The 16,588-nt window shown below is 37.1% G+C and overlaps 2 protein-coding genes across 4 annotated transcripts in view; one reads left to right on the top strand and one right to left on the bottom strand.

Moving 5' to 3' along the window:
* The window catches only part of LOC110977580 (low-density lipoprotein receptor-related protein 4-like), a 49,214-nt gene extending 43,280 nt beyond the window's left edge, over positions 1 to 5,934 (top strand). For all 3 annotated transcript variants that reach the window (XM_022231825.2, XM_087130154.1, XM_022231826.2), the window contains one exon: positions 2,829 to 5,934. In XM_022231825.2, coding sequence (XP_022087517.2) covers positions 2,829 to 3,281 — 453 coding nt within the window. In that variant the 3' untranslated portion in view covers positions 3,282 to 5,934. The remainder of the gene's footprint in view (positions 1 to 2,828) is intronic.
* A 4,001-nt stretch (positions 5,935 to 9,935) lies between these two features.
* LOC110977561 (prefoldin subunit 1-like) lies at positions 9,936 to 16,456 on the bottom strand. The gene is made up of 4 exons (XM_022231796.2): positions 16,322 to 16,456; positions 15,712 to 15,878; positions 11,573 to 11,657; positions 9,936 to 10,923 (listed from the first exon to the last, which is right to left on the bottom strand). The coding sequence occupies exons 1-4, from the start codon at positions 16,358 to 16,360 to the stop codon at positions 10,834 to 10,836; spliced, it is 381 nt and encodes a 126-aa protein (XP_022087488.1). The 5' UTR covers positions 16,361 to 16,456; the 3' UTR covers positions 9,936 to 10,833.
* Positions 16,457 to 16,588: the final 132 nt, after the last annotated feature.

The raw sequence follows: 16,588 nt of genomic DNA, 5'->3' as shown, positions 1-16,588 counted from the left end.
TGTGTCCACTCTTAAACGTAGTGCATTTCAGAGGCCCTTAAATATAATCAAAGCATTATGCTCAGCAAATCTGAAGAGTTTTTCTTTGGTAAATGTGACAGTTGTCAAGGAGATTTGAACCTCCGTTGTTATCAGTTGATGGTTGCACGGAAATCTTGCCTCTGGAAATGAGCAATTAGGCAGATCTGAAGAACAACATTGAATGTCTGAGACACCAGATGCTTGCCAAGTCTGTCCACCACCTGGCCTTGCCCAAGAGCAGGAGAGGGTGTCAAAGGTCGGCCAAGTCTGGCCAGAGACAGGTGGTTCTTGGAGCAATCCCTCTTTGGCTGCAGGTGCTTATTAAAAGAAGAATTTTAAGTCCCAACACCTTGCCCTTGGCCCCACCACTTCTCCCAGCTCAGACGGAGTAATTGATGATCATTTACATCTGGTTGAGACTTTCTTTGAAAGATGCATTTATATGACTTCAGGAAACACTCTGTCTGTTCAGGGAAGCAGGAGACTTCTACACACAGAAACAGCAGATGTTGTCCTTCAACAGAAATTTGTTGGTATTTGTAACAGGCTTTAGCTTAAAGTACAACGTTGGTGATATCATTACCTTGAAGTTCCACAAACTGTCTTGAATTTGAAATCCATCTGAGAGTTTTGTACTCATTTCATGAAATTCTACCGAGTGCTTAGCTCGAGCAGTAAGGTCAAAAATTCCAAATTTGAGAATTTCAAGATATTCGGATTAATACATGTAAGTTTGCACTGACGCACACGTAAAAAAAGTCGGAAGGGATATAATTTTGCCACAAAGCGGTGATCTCAAACCTGATTAAAAAAAAGGAGTCCCCAAGAAGGGACGTAATTACATTTGACAAGTAGCTGAGGGAGCCACTGGCACAGGTCAGGTCCGGTCCGACAGGAAGTGACCAATGTCAAGTAATTAACTCCTCCCCCCCCTCTAGGAAGTTGAGCTATGTGGATAGAGGGGTTAAGATAACAGATCACGTAAAACAAACTGTGTGCTGTAGCCCCAGGTACGGCAAAATCAGAATGCTGAGTGATTCTTGTAAGGGCTGGAGCTCTGTTTTTTTTTTTTCTGTAATTTGCTACCAAGTATTCCTGACGTTTTGGTTACCATTTAGTGGGGCAGTAATTTCATATTGGAACAAAGTTGGCAGATGGTGTTAAAAGGGAGCCTATATTGATAAAGCAAAAGGGGGAATTTCAAAATGAAAAGCAAAACCTACTGAAAAGTGAATTTGAGATTTGGAAACTTTAAATGACAAGAAATGGTAGTTCTAAGAGGGAGAACTGTAAATAGGGAGGAAACTTAATATGGGGATGTGATTATTATTGTATCTATTGTTATATGATTATTAAGGAGCAAATTGGGAGTTAAAGTCAAAGGTTATGAGAAGTTAGGTAGGGAATTGAATTGGATGTGGAAAGAGAAAATTGAAACTAGAAGGGGAATCCAGTTGGGAAGATTACTTTGAATGAGAAGGAAACCAAACTTGAACGGATTGGAAAACGTCATGTGGAGGTTGCACTTATAGGCCAACTTATTGCGTGGAATAAAGCAGCGGCTAGGAAATCTATGCCCATAAGTCAAACCTACATCTCCATTGTAAGACTGTTTTGTGTGTTGCCCGGGAACAATGAAAAAAAAATGGTGTACAGTTGTGGACATCCACAGTAGAAACTGCTGCACTGGTGGTGTGATGAATCTTTAAGCTTGGGACCAATTTACCACTTTAGAAGGACAAGTTGATGGGGGGGTTGGTTTATTCCTCTGGGACTTTCAGACCAGGGATTGTGGGCTTCCTCTGACCTCAGACTGACTCACTTCAATTCTTAAACAAGAGGACCAGGCGAGACAAGCATTGGAGGAAGAAAAAAACCACAAAGCCAGCAGAGATTGAAAAATCGGCTTGTGGTCCTTGAATTTAAGACTATGGATATGGAAAGTGTGAAGAATTGTGAGGGTTTAAAGAATAGATGGTCCATTTTGTAACCTAACAATGTCTGTTGCAAGAAGAAGTGCATTTCATATGCAACTTAAGTAGTGCAGGGCAAGAAATTATTCATTTGAAGTTTCTGTATGGCTTGATGTATCGAAGACTCGAGTGGTTCAAATATCTCCAAGAGTTAGTGCTCCAAGTAATCTTGGTGCCTTGCCGTTCAGTTTGTTCTGTTCTGTTGTCATTTATTTGAATTTTCAGTGCAAATGATATGCCACTCAGAATCTCAAATATGCCTTCCTAGAGAAATCAAGTTGCACAGTCAGGAAGTGGGGTCACTGGTTTATGATAGGAGCGTCTAATTTTGGAAACCTGGGGCAGCAAGTTGAGTTGAATACAGGCAACCCTGTCCCAGTGACACGTTGGCATGTGATGTTTTCCCAGTGGGAGAGTCGGCATCCTCTGTTACGGTTGTTTTGAAAGTGCTGTGGAAAATGAATACGGAACCTTCTGGGAAGAGCAGAACCGGCCATGGTTCCTAGCCAGAACTTATCCCCTCACATGTTTTTTCAATTTGGGATTTGGTGAAGATAAGAAAATCACTTGAAAAAATTCAACCTTTCGAACTAAAGTTATCTATGTCAGAGAAAATCACCATCAATTTTGTGGAGGGAACTGAAAATTGAATGAAGTTGGACTGACCATCAAAATATCAATGCTTCCCCAACTCGGCCATCCATCCATCCCTGCTCATTAGTGGTGGTGTTGTGGGGCAGATTGTCAGACATCAGTTAAACCTAATTCTTTAAAAATTACAACCAGAATGTTGAGTGTTGACTGACTCATTCAACTTTTCTCTGCTTACTACAGAGGTTGATAGCTTCTTCAGATAGAGTAACCCTACCCTCGGCCTCAGCAACACTACCCCTCTATCATTCCTGCAAGCGGAAGGCCCCTACCCACCCTGCAGAGACTGAACGTTACATGGAACCGGCCCACATCCCTACCCTGCGGCGGGTAGGGCCATGCGGTTACCAGACTCCACGGAAGGGAGCACCAGTCATCATGCCTAAGCCTACCTTCAAGCTGGCCGGGGGCGTGGCTGCCCACGCCCTCCTACACCGGAAACTGTCCATGGAGCAGGAGCAGTTACAACTGAAGCAAAACGAGGACTACGTAGACATCGATGGCGATGCCCAGTCTCCACCCACCGCCCCCCCAAGCACGGAGAACCAGTACGATAGAGTGGTGGGCACCAGACGGGCTTGGCCAGACAATGTATACGTGAACACGCCAAAACTCATACCCAAGAATTCCAAGTGAGTCATGCGTGCCTCACTCTCTTCCTTGGTGCACAAGGTAGGCGTGGCTCGATTACTTGTAACCACGCCCAAAGTTTAATGCAAGAATTCCAAACAAGTTTTGACTGGCTTGTCCAATCAGAAACGATCAGCAAGACACCTGATGGGTGCAAAGTGGCCAGGAGATTTGAATAGCAAACTCACTTCAATATCTCAAGGCATGGAATTCCAAGCTGCCGCTGATTTGCAGGTTTGAATGATCAGACCTTTGGCAATTGGCCACTGTTTGGGACTTGGGTGGCCACACTTGACAGGTATGGATGCGACTAAGTATATAGCCAAGATATATATTTTTATATGAGATAATGAACATTTAGCTGCCATTTAAATGTTAAAAACCAGTGGAATGGGGCTACACTGGTTTCATGTGAAGTTACTCTGACTATTGTGTCGAGAAATCCTAGTTAAGAGAAATCTTGGTGTAGGTTTAAACCAGACCAATTGCTTGAATGGCTTAATGTTTATTCTTGGACACCAGGTAAGTTAGCTGGTGGGGGTACCAATTGGTCCGTGGAATTTTTATGACAGTCTGGGAAAAGAGGACCGGAATTATGAAGCCCTGTGGAATGACAGAGCAAGACCAAGTTTTCCACATGGAATGGAGATGTTGTTTTAACCGGTTGTGAACAATGTCTTCTGAGGTTGGTTGCATTTTCCTTTCAACTCTGACCTCGGCAAAGTGCGCTCGGTATGTTTGGATGCCAGGCCAAGGGGAGAGTGTCATATACTTGATATCTTGGCCTTGCCTGTCAGAAACCTAGATGTAAATAGAACACGCAGTCTTCCAAAAGCAACGTTGTTGTGTGTTTTGCTTTACTTTAATATTCTCCAAAGGGTCCTTTTAAGACTTGTTACTCAAAATTGGGTTGTAATTGAGGAATGTAATAAAATTTTGGTGCTCTTTTTAATGTATAGGATTAGGAATGTAATGTATTTATGAAAAAATCCAGGACTGAACAGTTGATGAGAAATTTTAGGTTGATACAAAGTGGATCCAGGAGCAATAGTTGGCGGAGGAAATTGAATATTTGTTGTAGAGTGTGCTGTGAAGACGTAATAATGGAAATGCGAGAAATGACTTATTGGTTGCAGAGTAAAGACAGAAGGGTAATCCTTCATCAGTTGACATGCTTCCATATTTAAGGTTGAGAGTATAATTGTAATTCTCGCAAAAAACTCACAAGTGAAATGCACAACACTCATATCACAGTTGTAGTAAGTTATCAAATATTCTGAAATTCAGAGGGCGTTTTGAGCAGACTACCTCATATGTTTGACAGACAGGATAGGACAGATTCTGACTGGCTCACTCTAACAAGTGATGACTCTTGTTGATGATTGATGCCTCATAAGTGATGACTCTTGTAGATGATTGATGCCTCTTAAGTGATGACTCTTGTAGATGATTGGTGCCTCATCAACAAAGTTGCATCAGAATCATACCGCTGAACATGAACTTCAATGAAAGTGTGTGAATTTCTTGTATCTCCAGAGTGTAATTATCATAGCATGTCCAGTTAGGGGCATTCTATAAATGTTCAGTCCGATTTTTTTATGTCCCTGTCACATCTGACAAGTGATTTTGTGAGTTAAGAATGCATTCTTTAATTTCCGAGAGTAATGCAGTAATGTCAATTTAATCTACACAGGATAGTAGGGTCATGAAAATGTCCCTGTGGATCCAAATTTATACAGTGACCTATTGATGTAATGTGGCTTATGAAGTGGGCATTGGGATATGCAGGGAGAGTGTATGAGAGGGAATGGAGAACCGCCCCCCCCATCAGTTCACTTCATGAAATGTCATGTCCATGCCGTGTCCTGCATGGAATTCCAGAGTAACTGCTGTGTCTATTGTCGGCATATTGCCTCATGTGTCCAATGGAATGATGACCTAAACCTAGCTCTAAACAACAGATTTGGATACAGCCCCCAAAACAAAGACGTATATGTCGCAAGGATTGGACTGAAATACACTGTGGAATTACACCGTCCAGCTCTACACCAATCTGCATCTTTGTTTCATATTCTCTGTGGTATCCATCCATGGGCAAATTGTATGTTAGTTGACATTGGTTCTTGACGTACTTATTTAAATGAAGTGTCTTCCATTTTCCATAGAAACAATTATGACTCCATTAATTGGTGCACATGTTTTTGTAATATGCAGTAGAAACGTATGCCTGATTTTTCCCCCGTGAGTAACTTCGAGATATTATCCACAAGTCCTGATGTTTTATTGAATGAAGGACTTATTGGATATAACTTTTATTCTGACACACAAGTAACAGGGGGTCATCATTTTAGGAGTTTCTTCTGGGAGTTGACAGCCTACGGTATTAAATTGACAGATGCACTGGAGCTTCTGGCCGGAGATGTGGTCTTGAACGTCCAGGATCCGATATCTGAGAGGGCATATCCAGGAAATGAGGGGAACTTTTTTAAGCTTAAGAGCTGTTGAAAAGGGCAGTTTACCATTCCTGTTTGTAAATACATGTCGATTTATATTATACCTAATATTACACTCACCAGTAGTTATTGTATAAAATGAGGAATTGTAATATTCAAGTTATCCTGATGGAATGTATAATAAATATTCATCACTCTGACGCAAATATGGAAGGAATACGAAACCAATACAGGGAATTCATGTCATGTTACACCCCCCTGAAATTTCAGCAGTCACATCCATAGGTTTCAACAGTATTACAGTACTGCAAAGGGAAGCCTTGCCACTTTTTTCAGGTTGCAGAAAATTTTGAAAAAGGTTTTATAATTCCAAATTGAATAAAAATTGCAGGGCTAATCCTTTGCAACTTTTTTGAAGGGAGGGGGCAATTTTTCATGATTTTTCACAGCTCATAAATTAAAAACAATTGGAACGCTAACCCCTGTCGACTTTTTCGAGGGAGGGGAATTTTTCAAAAATTATTTTTCACAGCTAGGATGTAATATAAACTGCAACTTTGTTTGAAATATGTAGATCTCGATTTTAATGAAAATTAAAAATGCAAAAATTTGAAAAAATTACAAGGGGTTAGCCTTGCAAAATAATTAAATTTTGGCCAAAATTTAATGTTTCTCAAAATTACTCAGAAAGAAGGTTTGAATGAAAAGAATAACATTTTCGTGCTTTTCAAAGTATACAGATGTCGATTTTAATAGAAATTCAAAATGCAAAAATTTGAAAAAATTACAAGGGGTTAGCCTTGCAAAATTATTAAATTTTGGCCAAAAATTAATGTTTCTCCAAATTACTCAAAAAGAAGTTTTAAATGAAAACAAAATTATTTTCGTTCTTTTGAAAGTATATAGATGTCGATTTTAATAGAAATTCAAAATGCAAAAATTTGAAAAAATTACAAGGGGTTAGCCTTGCAAAATAATTAAATTTTGGCCAAAATTTAATGTTTCTCAAAATTACTCAGAAAGAAGGTTTGAATGAAAAGAATAACATTTTCGTTCTTTTCAAAGTATACAGATGTCGATTTGAATAGAAATTCAAAATGCAAAAATTTGAAAAAATTACAAGGGGTTAGCCTTGCAAAATTATTAAATTTTGGCCAAAAATTAATGTTTCTCCAAATTTCTCAAAAAGAAGTTTTAAATCAAAACAAAAGTATTTTCGTTCTTTTTAAAGTATATTGATCTCGATTTTAATAGAAATTCAAAATGCAAAAATTTGAAAAAAATTACAAGGGGTTAGCCTTGCAAAATTATTAAATTTTGGCCAAAATTTAATGTTTCTCAAAATTTTTCAGAAAGAAGTTTTGAATGAAAAGAATAACATTTTCGTTCTTTTTAAAGTATATAGATGTCGATTTTAATGGAAATTCAAAGTGCAAAAATTTGAAAAAAATTACAAGGGGTTAGCCTTGCAAAATAATTAAATTTTAGCCAAAATTTAATGTTTCTCAAAATTACTCAGAAAGAAGGTTTGAATGAAAAGAATAACATTTTCGTTCTTTTCAAAGTATACAGATGTCGATTTTAATAGAAATTCAAAATGCAAAAATTTGAAAAAATTACAAGGGGTTAGCCTTGCAAAATTATTAAATTTTGGCCAAAAATTAATGTTTCTCCAAATTGCTCAAAAAGAAGTTTTAAATCAAAACAAATGTATTTTCGTTCTTTTTAAAGTATATAGATGTCGATTTTAATAGAAATTCAAAATGCAAAAATTTGAAAAAATTACAAGGGGTTAGCCTTGCAAAATAATTAAATTTTGGCCAAAATTTAATGTTTCTCAAAATTACTCAGAAAGAAGGTTTGAATGAAAAGAATAACATTTTCGTTCTTTTCAAAGTATACAGATGTCGATTTGAATAGACATTCAAAATGCAAAAATTTGAAAAAATTACAAGGGGTTAGCCTTGCAAAATTATTAAATTTTGGCCAAAAATTAATGTTTCTCCAAATTACTCAAAAAGAAGTTTTAAATCAAAACAAATGTATTTTCGTTCGTTTTAAAGTATATAGATGTCGATTTTAATAGAAATTCAAAATGCAAAAATTTGAAAAAATTACAAGGGGTTAGCCTTGCAAAATAATTAAATTTTGGCCAAAATTTCATGTTTCTCAAAATTACTCAGAAAGAAGGTTTGAATGAAAAGAATAACATTTTCGTTCTTTTCAAAGTATACAGATGTCGATTTTAATAGAAATTCAAAATGCAAAAATTTGAAAAAATTACAAGGGGTTAGCCTTGCAAAATTATTAAATTTTGGCCAAAAATTAATGTTTTTCCAAATTACTCAAAAAGAAGTTTTAAATGAAAACAAAATTATTTTCGTTCTTTTGAAAGTTTATAGATGTCGATTTTAATAGAAATTCAAAATGCAAAAATTTGAAAAAAATTACAAGGGGTTAGCCTTGCAAAATAATTAAATTTTGGCCAAAAATTAATGTTTCTCCAAATTGCTCAAAAAGAAGTTTTAAATCAAAACAAATGTATTTTCGTTCTTTTTAAAGTATATAGATGTCGATTTTAATAGAAATTCAAAATGCAAAAATTTGAAAAAATTACAAGGGGTTAGCCTTGCAAAATAATTAAATTTTGGCCAAAATTTAATGTTTCTCAAAATTACTCAGAAAGAAGGTTTGAATGAAAAGAATAACATTTTCGTTCTTTTCAAAGTATACAGATGTCGATTTTAATAGAAATTCAAAATGCAAAAATTTGAAAAAATTACAAGGGGTTAGCCTTGCAAAATTATTAAATTTTGGCCAAAAATTAATGTTTCTCCAAATTACTCAAAAAGAAGTTTTAAATCAAAACAAATGTATTTTCGTTCGTTTTAAAGTATATAGATGTCGATTTTAATAGAAATTCAAAATGCAAAAATTTGAAAAAATCACAAGGGGTTAGCCTTGCAAAATAATTAAATTTTGGCCAAAAATTAATGCTTCTCCAAATTACTCAAAAAGATCTTTTAAATCAAAACAAATGTGTTTTCGTCCTTTATAAAGTATATAGATCTCGATTTTAATAGAAATTCAAAGTGCAAAAATTTGAAAAAAATTACAAGGGGTTAGCCTTGCAAAATTATTAAATTTTAGCCAAAATTTAATGTTTCTCAAAATTACTCAGAAAGAAGGTTTGAATGAAAAGAATAACATTTTCGTTCTTTTCAAAGTATACAGATGTCGATTTTAATAGAAATTCAAAATGCAAAAATTTGAAAAAATTACAAGGGGTTAGCCTTGCAAAATTATTAAATTTTAGCCAAAATTTAATGTTTCTCAAAATTACTCAGAAAGAAGGTTTGAATGAAAAGAATAACATTTTCGTTCTTTTCAAAGTATACAGATGTCGATTTTAATAGAAATTCAAAATGCAAAAATTTGAAAAAATTACAAGGGGTTAGCCTTGCAAAATTATTAAATTTTGGCCAAAAATTAATGTTTCTCCAAATTACTCAAAAAGAACTTTTAAATCAAAACAAATGTATTTTCGTTCGTTTTAAAGTATATAGATGTCGATTTTAATAGAAATTCAAAATGCAAAAATTTGAAAAAAATTACAAGGGGTTTGCCTTGCAAAATTATTAAATTTTGGCCAAAAATTAATGTTTCTCCAAATTACTCAAAAAGAAGTTTTAAATCAAAACAAATGTATTTTCGTTCTTTTTAAAGTATATAGATGTCGATTTTAATAGAAATTCAAAATGCAAAAATTTGGAAAAATTACAAGGGGTTAGCCTTGCAAAATAATTAAATTTTGGCCAAAAATTAATGTTTCTCCAAATTACTCAAAAAGAAGTTTTAAATCAAAACAAATGTATTTTCGTTCTTTTTAAAGTATATAGATGTCGATTTTAATAGAAATTCAAAATGCAAAAATTTGAAAAAAATTACAAGGGGTTAGCCTTGCAGAATAATAAAATTTTGGCCAAAATTTCATGTTTCTCCAAATTACTCAGAAAGAAGGTTTGAATGAAAAGAATAACATTTTCGTTCTTTTCAAAGTATATAGATGTCGATTTTAATAGAAATTCAAAATGCAAAAATTTGAAAAAATTACAAGGGGTTAGCCTTGCAAAATTATTAAATTTTGGCCAAAAATTAATGTTTCTCCAAATTACTCAAAAAGAGGTTTTAAATCAAAACAAATGTATTTTCGTTCTTTTTAAAGTATATAGATGTCGATTTTAATAGAAATTCAAAATGCAAAAATTTGAAAAAATCACAAGGGGTTAGCCTTGCAAAATAATTAAATTTTGGCCAAAAATTAATGTTTCTCCAAATTACTCAAAAAGAACTTTTAAATCAAAACAAATGTATTTTCGTTCGTTTTAAAGTATATAGATGTCGATTTTAATAGAAATTCAAAATGCAAAAATTTGAAAAAAATTACAAGGGGTTAGCCTTTCAAAATAATTCAATACTGGGTCATAATTTTATGTTTCGCCAAATTACTCCAAAATATGTTTGGAATGAAAAGAAACATATTTTTGGGTTTTTTTATGTATGCTATGAACCACAATTTTGAAGGTTTAAGACATTTCACTACAGTGTTTAGGCAAACATGACTGGAATCAACCGAACATTTAAAGATCACCTTTCACTGAGCTTGTGGTTAAGTTACATTTTACATTTCTGTCAGTTGAACAGCCAACATATGTTCAGAAATTTTAAGCATTAAAACAAGGATAATTGTGAACCACAGAAGTTCTCCTTGGCAGAGTGACATGCTCATTTACGAAGAATCCAAGTCCTTGCAAGGCAAGAGGGGACAGCCATTTAAGACAACTGTCCTGAATTGAGACTGTTTGGAAAGCCCGCCGATCTCAAACATGGCTGTGATGTACATATGCATACACAGCCCACATGGGCTGGCATCAAACAACAGCTAAAATTGCACTGGAATTCACGTCCCGACATCAACTGCTATCGACAGAGAGAACTCTTGGTACAATTTCAGACTGGTCACACTGGCCTCTACTATCCCTAAGACAAATACAATTTCACGCTTCACGCAGAACTTTTTCTTTTTACAACGGGGGCAGGAAAGATCAAGACCTGGCAGCCTGTTTCTGAGCCACCATCTCTCTCAGGTTAGTCTCACTTTCCTTGAGGGTTCGCTCCAAGTAGGCCTTGTTGTTCTGCAAGAAATGAGCAAATTCAGGGTTACAAAAAGAAACGACATAAGCTGTAGGCAGCCTAGGTAGAACTAGTGACTATCCCTCCTGACATAAATGACCATTAGTGATATCTGTCTTTGATTATCAAAATTTTACCGAGGTTTTTTCCTTGGATTCTATCATTTTCGTGTTTAAAATGTTAAAAAAGGTAGGAAAAGAAGCTGGTAATGCATTTATTTCATTTTCTTGGGAAATACTTTGGGATTGGGGCAATACAAATATTAACAATTGTTGGGATACTTCATTTATACCGGTGACTCACTATTGCAAAAATCTGGTGCTAACAAGCATTGCCGTCACAGTACGGAAGGACAAAATATCAAACTTCAGGATTTTATTCATTTCAACAAAGTCACTGCCTAATTTAGTGTTTGTTTACATACATGTGTGGTGTTTGTTTAAACAAGATTAAAAACGCAAAGGCTATCATTGCCTCAAATTTCACATGTTCTGCAAATAAAACATATTAATGTCTTATCAAACAAAAACTTTAACATTGGACCTTAAAACCAACTTTCAGCTTTTCTAAACCTTAGTTTCATGTGAGCAGATTTTAAACAATCACTGAAGAAGCTGGGCAAAGTGGGGATCAATCTAAGTGTCAAACTACCTGTAACTTCTTGATCTTATCGTCAGCTGTCTGGACCCTGCCGTCCAACGCTTCCCTGACTTTGGCAATATCCTGCAGAAGAAACCTGTCAAAATAAGGAGCACCAAACAAGACAAAAATAAGGATGGACTTCAATTAAAATTAGCAATGGAATGTTGCAGCAGTTACATCACAGCATTTTTTTTAATAGTGCAGAAGAACCACATGGAATGCTCTGCTGGGAATTAGGGTAGGCTTCACTTGGAAAACAACTTGTTCCCAATGAGAATAAAGCCAGAAGTATTAAACATATAGTATCGTGGCACGTCCATTCACAGGAAAGACGGTTTGGGCACACAGACTCACTAACTTATGATGGTCAAGAATAAATCCCCTCTTCCACAAAGTTGGAGCTTTAAGCTTTTTCTTCCAGGGGGGCGGTGTTAAGTCAAGGAAATTATTAAACCTTTAGCACTGTAAAGCATGAAGTAGGGCATTGGATCTGTGGGATATTAACCCTAACCCTCCTCAATCCTCCAAAATCCTTTGGGTGGTTTTGGAGGATTGAGGGTGAATGGCAAAAGTGTATGGCATATTACAAAGGATGCCATGAGAGAAGGTCATGGGTTAGACCTTGTGTTGTTTTTGCTTAGTCATGCATAAATTCAGCCCAGTATTTCTTTTAAACCGACCGCACTGCTCAAGAACGCCATTCACACTGTCTCAACATAAGGACAGGAATGGCCAAAGGATTTGGAAGGATTGAGGTAGTAGGCACACCTCTAAGTAACATTTTCAAGAAATTTTGGAGGATTTCACCCCCAAAATTGGAGGATTCTGGAGGACTGAGGAGGATCCCTAGCCAAAAGGGCCTGGGGGTTAGGGTGAAAACATTCCAATGTCACCATTGGGTCGACAACCATCAAGTTCATAATTTTAGAAGCCGTCCCCTGTCATCCTCCATGTCGTATCATGACTTTGACGGCCTCTGTCCACAAGTTGGCTTTCCTCCAGCTGTTAATTCTTCCTGCATTTCCGACTTCCTGCCCACGTAACTTGACAAACAAGGGCTTTTAGATTTCCATTGTCGACAGGTTGAGTTGAAATCGGGACATGGTAGCCTTTTTGGCAAATTGCAACTTCCGATGCACGGCTTCCAATGGAGCCAGCTGCATTTGTGGAGTGTGACGTGAATGCTGGTCAACTCGCCCTTGGTGAACTTGACACTAAACAAACAACTCCACGCAAGCTAACCCTTTCTGCACAGAGCTCACCCCTGCAAACTCTACATCTATCATAACGCAATGTTCAACCCTTTCATCTCACCTCCAAAGTTCCACTTGAATAATTCTATTCAAGGCCTCAATTACAACAGAGCAAGAGTGTTTTTTAGGGCAAAATACCCGGGGAGGAGCGCGGGAGGGGCAAAGAAGGAAAAGGGGGAAGAAATGGAGAAGAAATTCTAGTTAGTGGACGGGCCCTAGATCTTAGAGCCATTAAAATGATGATCCAGACTTCTTTGCAGAGTCTTGGTCACAGACTTTCTACTTCGCCTCAGACAGTAAAAGTTAAGAGTTCTTAGAACCTGCAGTGATTGTGCATGGGTACCAGTTGACGTCGGTGACATTTGGACTAGACTGTGACAGACACACTGTGTCATCAAAGTCTTTTGATATTTGGAAGATTAGTGAATCATCTGTTTAAATCCTAGAACTAGTTCCTAACATTGCTTGTTGGTGTAAAAGTTGTACATGTATGGTGCCATGTTTCCACAAATCCTGGATAAAGTACTGGTAGGTTATTTCTTCTAGTCTCATGGTTCTCTTTTTTTCCTTTTCAATGTTTTTAAGGCATGGGCTTTTTGCTTATTAATACACACAATGAAACTGTATACAACTTGACAAGGACGTTTCAAAGATGGAAGTACTTTGGAAAAAAATGCACATTAGGATAGCATAGGACTTATGTTATGTTTTCCCTTCGTTTTGCAGAATAAGCTGGACATTGCAACAGTGTCTCATCTAACCACCTGTCTTAACCCTAACACTCCTCAATCCTTCACTTGTTGGAGGACTGTTAGGGTTAAGGACTGGCAAAACCAAATTGGAACAGGCATTCTTTGCTTGTTCAAAATTTACAAGCCCTAATTTGTTGCATATGAAATCTTGAGCACAGGCGATCAAGTCTTCAAACTCCATTCAAAATATTGGGTATAGTGAAAACATGGCCTAAGAACAGATTGAAGGCAATCATTTCAACAAGTTTCCTGGAAGAGGCCTCCCCAGGTTTTAAGCTTGGCTGGGAAGGGGCAGGCAGATATGTGTAGAGTTTCCGTCCTGGATGAAAGCCTGCTTGCAACATGCAACCATTTATCTTACACCACATGGATTCCAAGTCATGCAAATAAAATGCCTCTCCACAGAGGTCACATCTTTTATCAATCGATCACGTATTTTATAACAAAAGAGAAATTTCTAAAGGGCTGTGAAGTTTAAAGAGCAAAGGCTCGGTGTACTCCTTGGATGTTTTCATTTGTCAGTTTCTCACATCTCACAAGACTGTGGAATGACAGAAGTAATAACGCAATTCTCATAAGAGAAGGTATGGTTCTGATTGGAACTCACAGTATCACATGTTGCTGTGTCTGCATCTGTTATTGGATCAAACTTATCTCTAATATACTTATACAAAGCAGGCCCAGATTGACCAAAATATCCAAAATATGGATGAAACTGCAATGTATAAAGACAGATGAGCCACATGGCTACATACAATGGCTCTTATTGTTGGGCTTCAAGTATGGTGTCTGTCTGTCTGTCGGGCGGGTGGGCTGTCTGTCTGTCTGTATTATAGCATCTGTTCCAACAATAGTCGGGACACTCCCAACTGTAGTGCTGTAGTGGAGCTGGCTCAACTATTATAGTCGGCAAATTTGTACAGAGTATATCTCAACTTCCCTTTTGCAGCTTAAACCCAAACAGAAATCATTCAAAATATGCCCATTGGGCAGTAGAAAGAACACTCTCTTTGCATGAACTACCAACATAAACAAAACGACTGACGTTACACTACTGGTGCTCCGTGCTAAAGTTTGGCTGGCCCAACTGTCACACTGTAGTTAGGACGGTCTCAACTATAGTTGGGCAAATGTCACAGTTGTGGAATAACAACTCTAATACCAGAGACATTTTTACTGGAAACTATCTTGATATTTCTAATAATCTGCCGTTGCAGTCAACAAGGAACGTCATACTTATAAAGTTGCAATTTTCAAGAGACATTCCATTCTAGAGTGCAAAATTAGACCAAAAAAGTGCTCATGCTCGGACAAAATGTCATAACACAATCAAGTTTGTTCTGCCATTACATTATTAAATACAAGGTAGAGTTGTAATGTAACCTTTTGCATTTGCAACATGTACAGCCAATGAAGAGTGCTACTGTACAGTACAGACTGGTACCGATAGCTACAGTTCCATCATGCATTCTTTTACATGGGTGCGACGAGGCGGGAACCAGAGCAGGTTCATTTAATGCATAGAGCTTTGCGCATGTGTTTTCACCACTGTGATAGGGAAACATTGATGTTGACAAAGCGCAAAGAATTATGGGGCAATTTCATGTCTGTACAAGTAAAGTATATAGGTACATACACGCATGGCGCTGGGTGACATGGGCCGGTGATGAGCGATCAGCCCTGATGAATGCCTTGGGCGTAACTAGCGTAATTCTAACACAAAACTAATAATAAATCGGACGCCTTAATCCCATATATTGTGTTGATATTTTAAGAGCTGTTATTGATATGTTGGTCAGACAATTTGTCTGAGCATCTTTGATTTTGTTCAGACAAACACAATAAGTGCTCCGAAAATGTCCGATGTTCAACTCTAATTTCACGCTCTGCAATCCCATACAAAAAAATTAGGGTAAAGGTGGGGGTATTGGACCACATAAGAAAATCACGAAATTCGACCAGCTGTGTAGTTTTTGAATCCATTTGGTCAAATTCTCCTCCTGGTCGAAAATTCCCACACTTACCCTAGCCACTATGTTTTACCTCCTCAACCAATCCTACACACTTGCTGACTTTCCGTGGATTCACTAAGGTTCAAAGCCAAAATTTTTCATGGAGTTGGGTGGGATCTCTTTCTACTCACATTCGTCCGACACCTTCGTAGACCCTTGTGTTGGCCGGAAGCTGCGAGATTTCCTTGTCTGTCAGGCGGGCGTGGTCCTTCTGCCTCTTGAGCTGATCAATCTGGGCGTCGGCTATCTTCAGTTGCTGGGAGGTGTCAATCATCTTAATCTGTAGCTCCTGGAATGCCTGGCGGTTGGTTGGCATGGTAAATATAATTTGTGAAGGCTTGTGCGTATTGTGTAAATCTGTGTTCTTCATTCGACATGTTTCATCTTTTCTGTTTCATATGCAATCAATGTGATATCATAAGCATGAAAGGCCTAAGCATATTTGGGAAAGAAAGCATAATACTAACACAAACCCTATTGCTCGGAAAAATCTAACGTTAAGTGTTTTCCTACAAGTTTGCTGGGCCAACGTGTGTGTGACTCCTTTTTTATAGCTCATAGGTCGAGCAGTTTTACTAGGTTATACTATGCCTACGAAAACCTAATTTAATCATTTAAAGACGACTAACATTTGAATCAAATTGTAAACAAAGTCTACAGCATATATTAGACTACGTTACGTTCGATTTCTGTCATAGATACTGAATGGAAAGGGGACAATATGACATTTGATGGATTTACCTTCTTAAGCTCCAAATCGATACCTCCGGGGGCCGCCATGATGATTAGAAAAATGTCAATAGAGGGCGCACGTCCTCGTAGCTGGGTTAAATTTTGGAAAGGAGCTGGGGCGGAGCAAACGTAATGTTATTCATCAGTCTGGGTGAGATTGATGTGGGACCAAGTTGACTCAGGAGTTGGCTACAAAAAGAATTGACCACAAACCAAATCCGAGTTTATTTGAACAAAATTGTATCTGTAACTTGACAGAATGTTCTCACAGTTATA

The sequence above is a fragment of the Acanthaster planci genome, linkage group LG19 (assembly GCF_054643075.1).
Source record: "Acanthaster planci isolate LZ-2023a linkage group LG19, COTS_SCS, whole genome shotgun sequence".
Taxonomy (NCBI): domain Eukaryota; kingdom Metazoa; phylum Echinodermata; class Asteroidea; order Valvatida; family Acanthasteridae; genus Acanthaster; species Acanthaster planci.
Note: the sequence above shows the minus strand (reverse complement) of the source record. Positions and strands in the feature narration are given on the sequence as shown.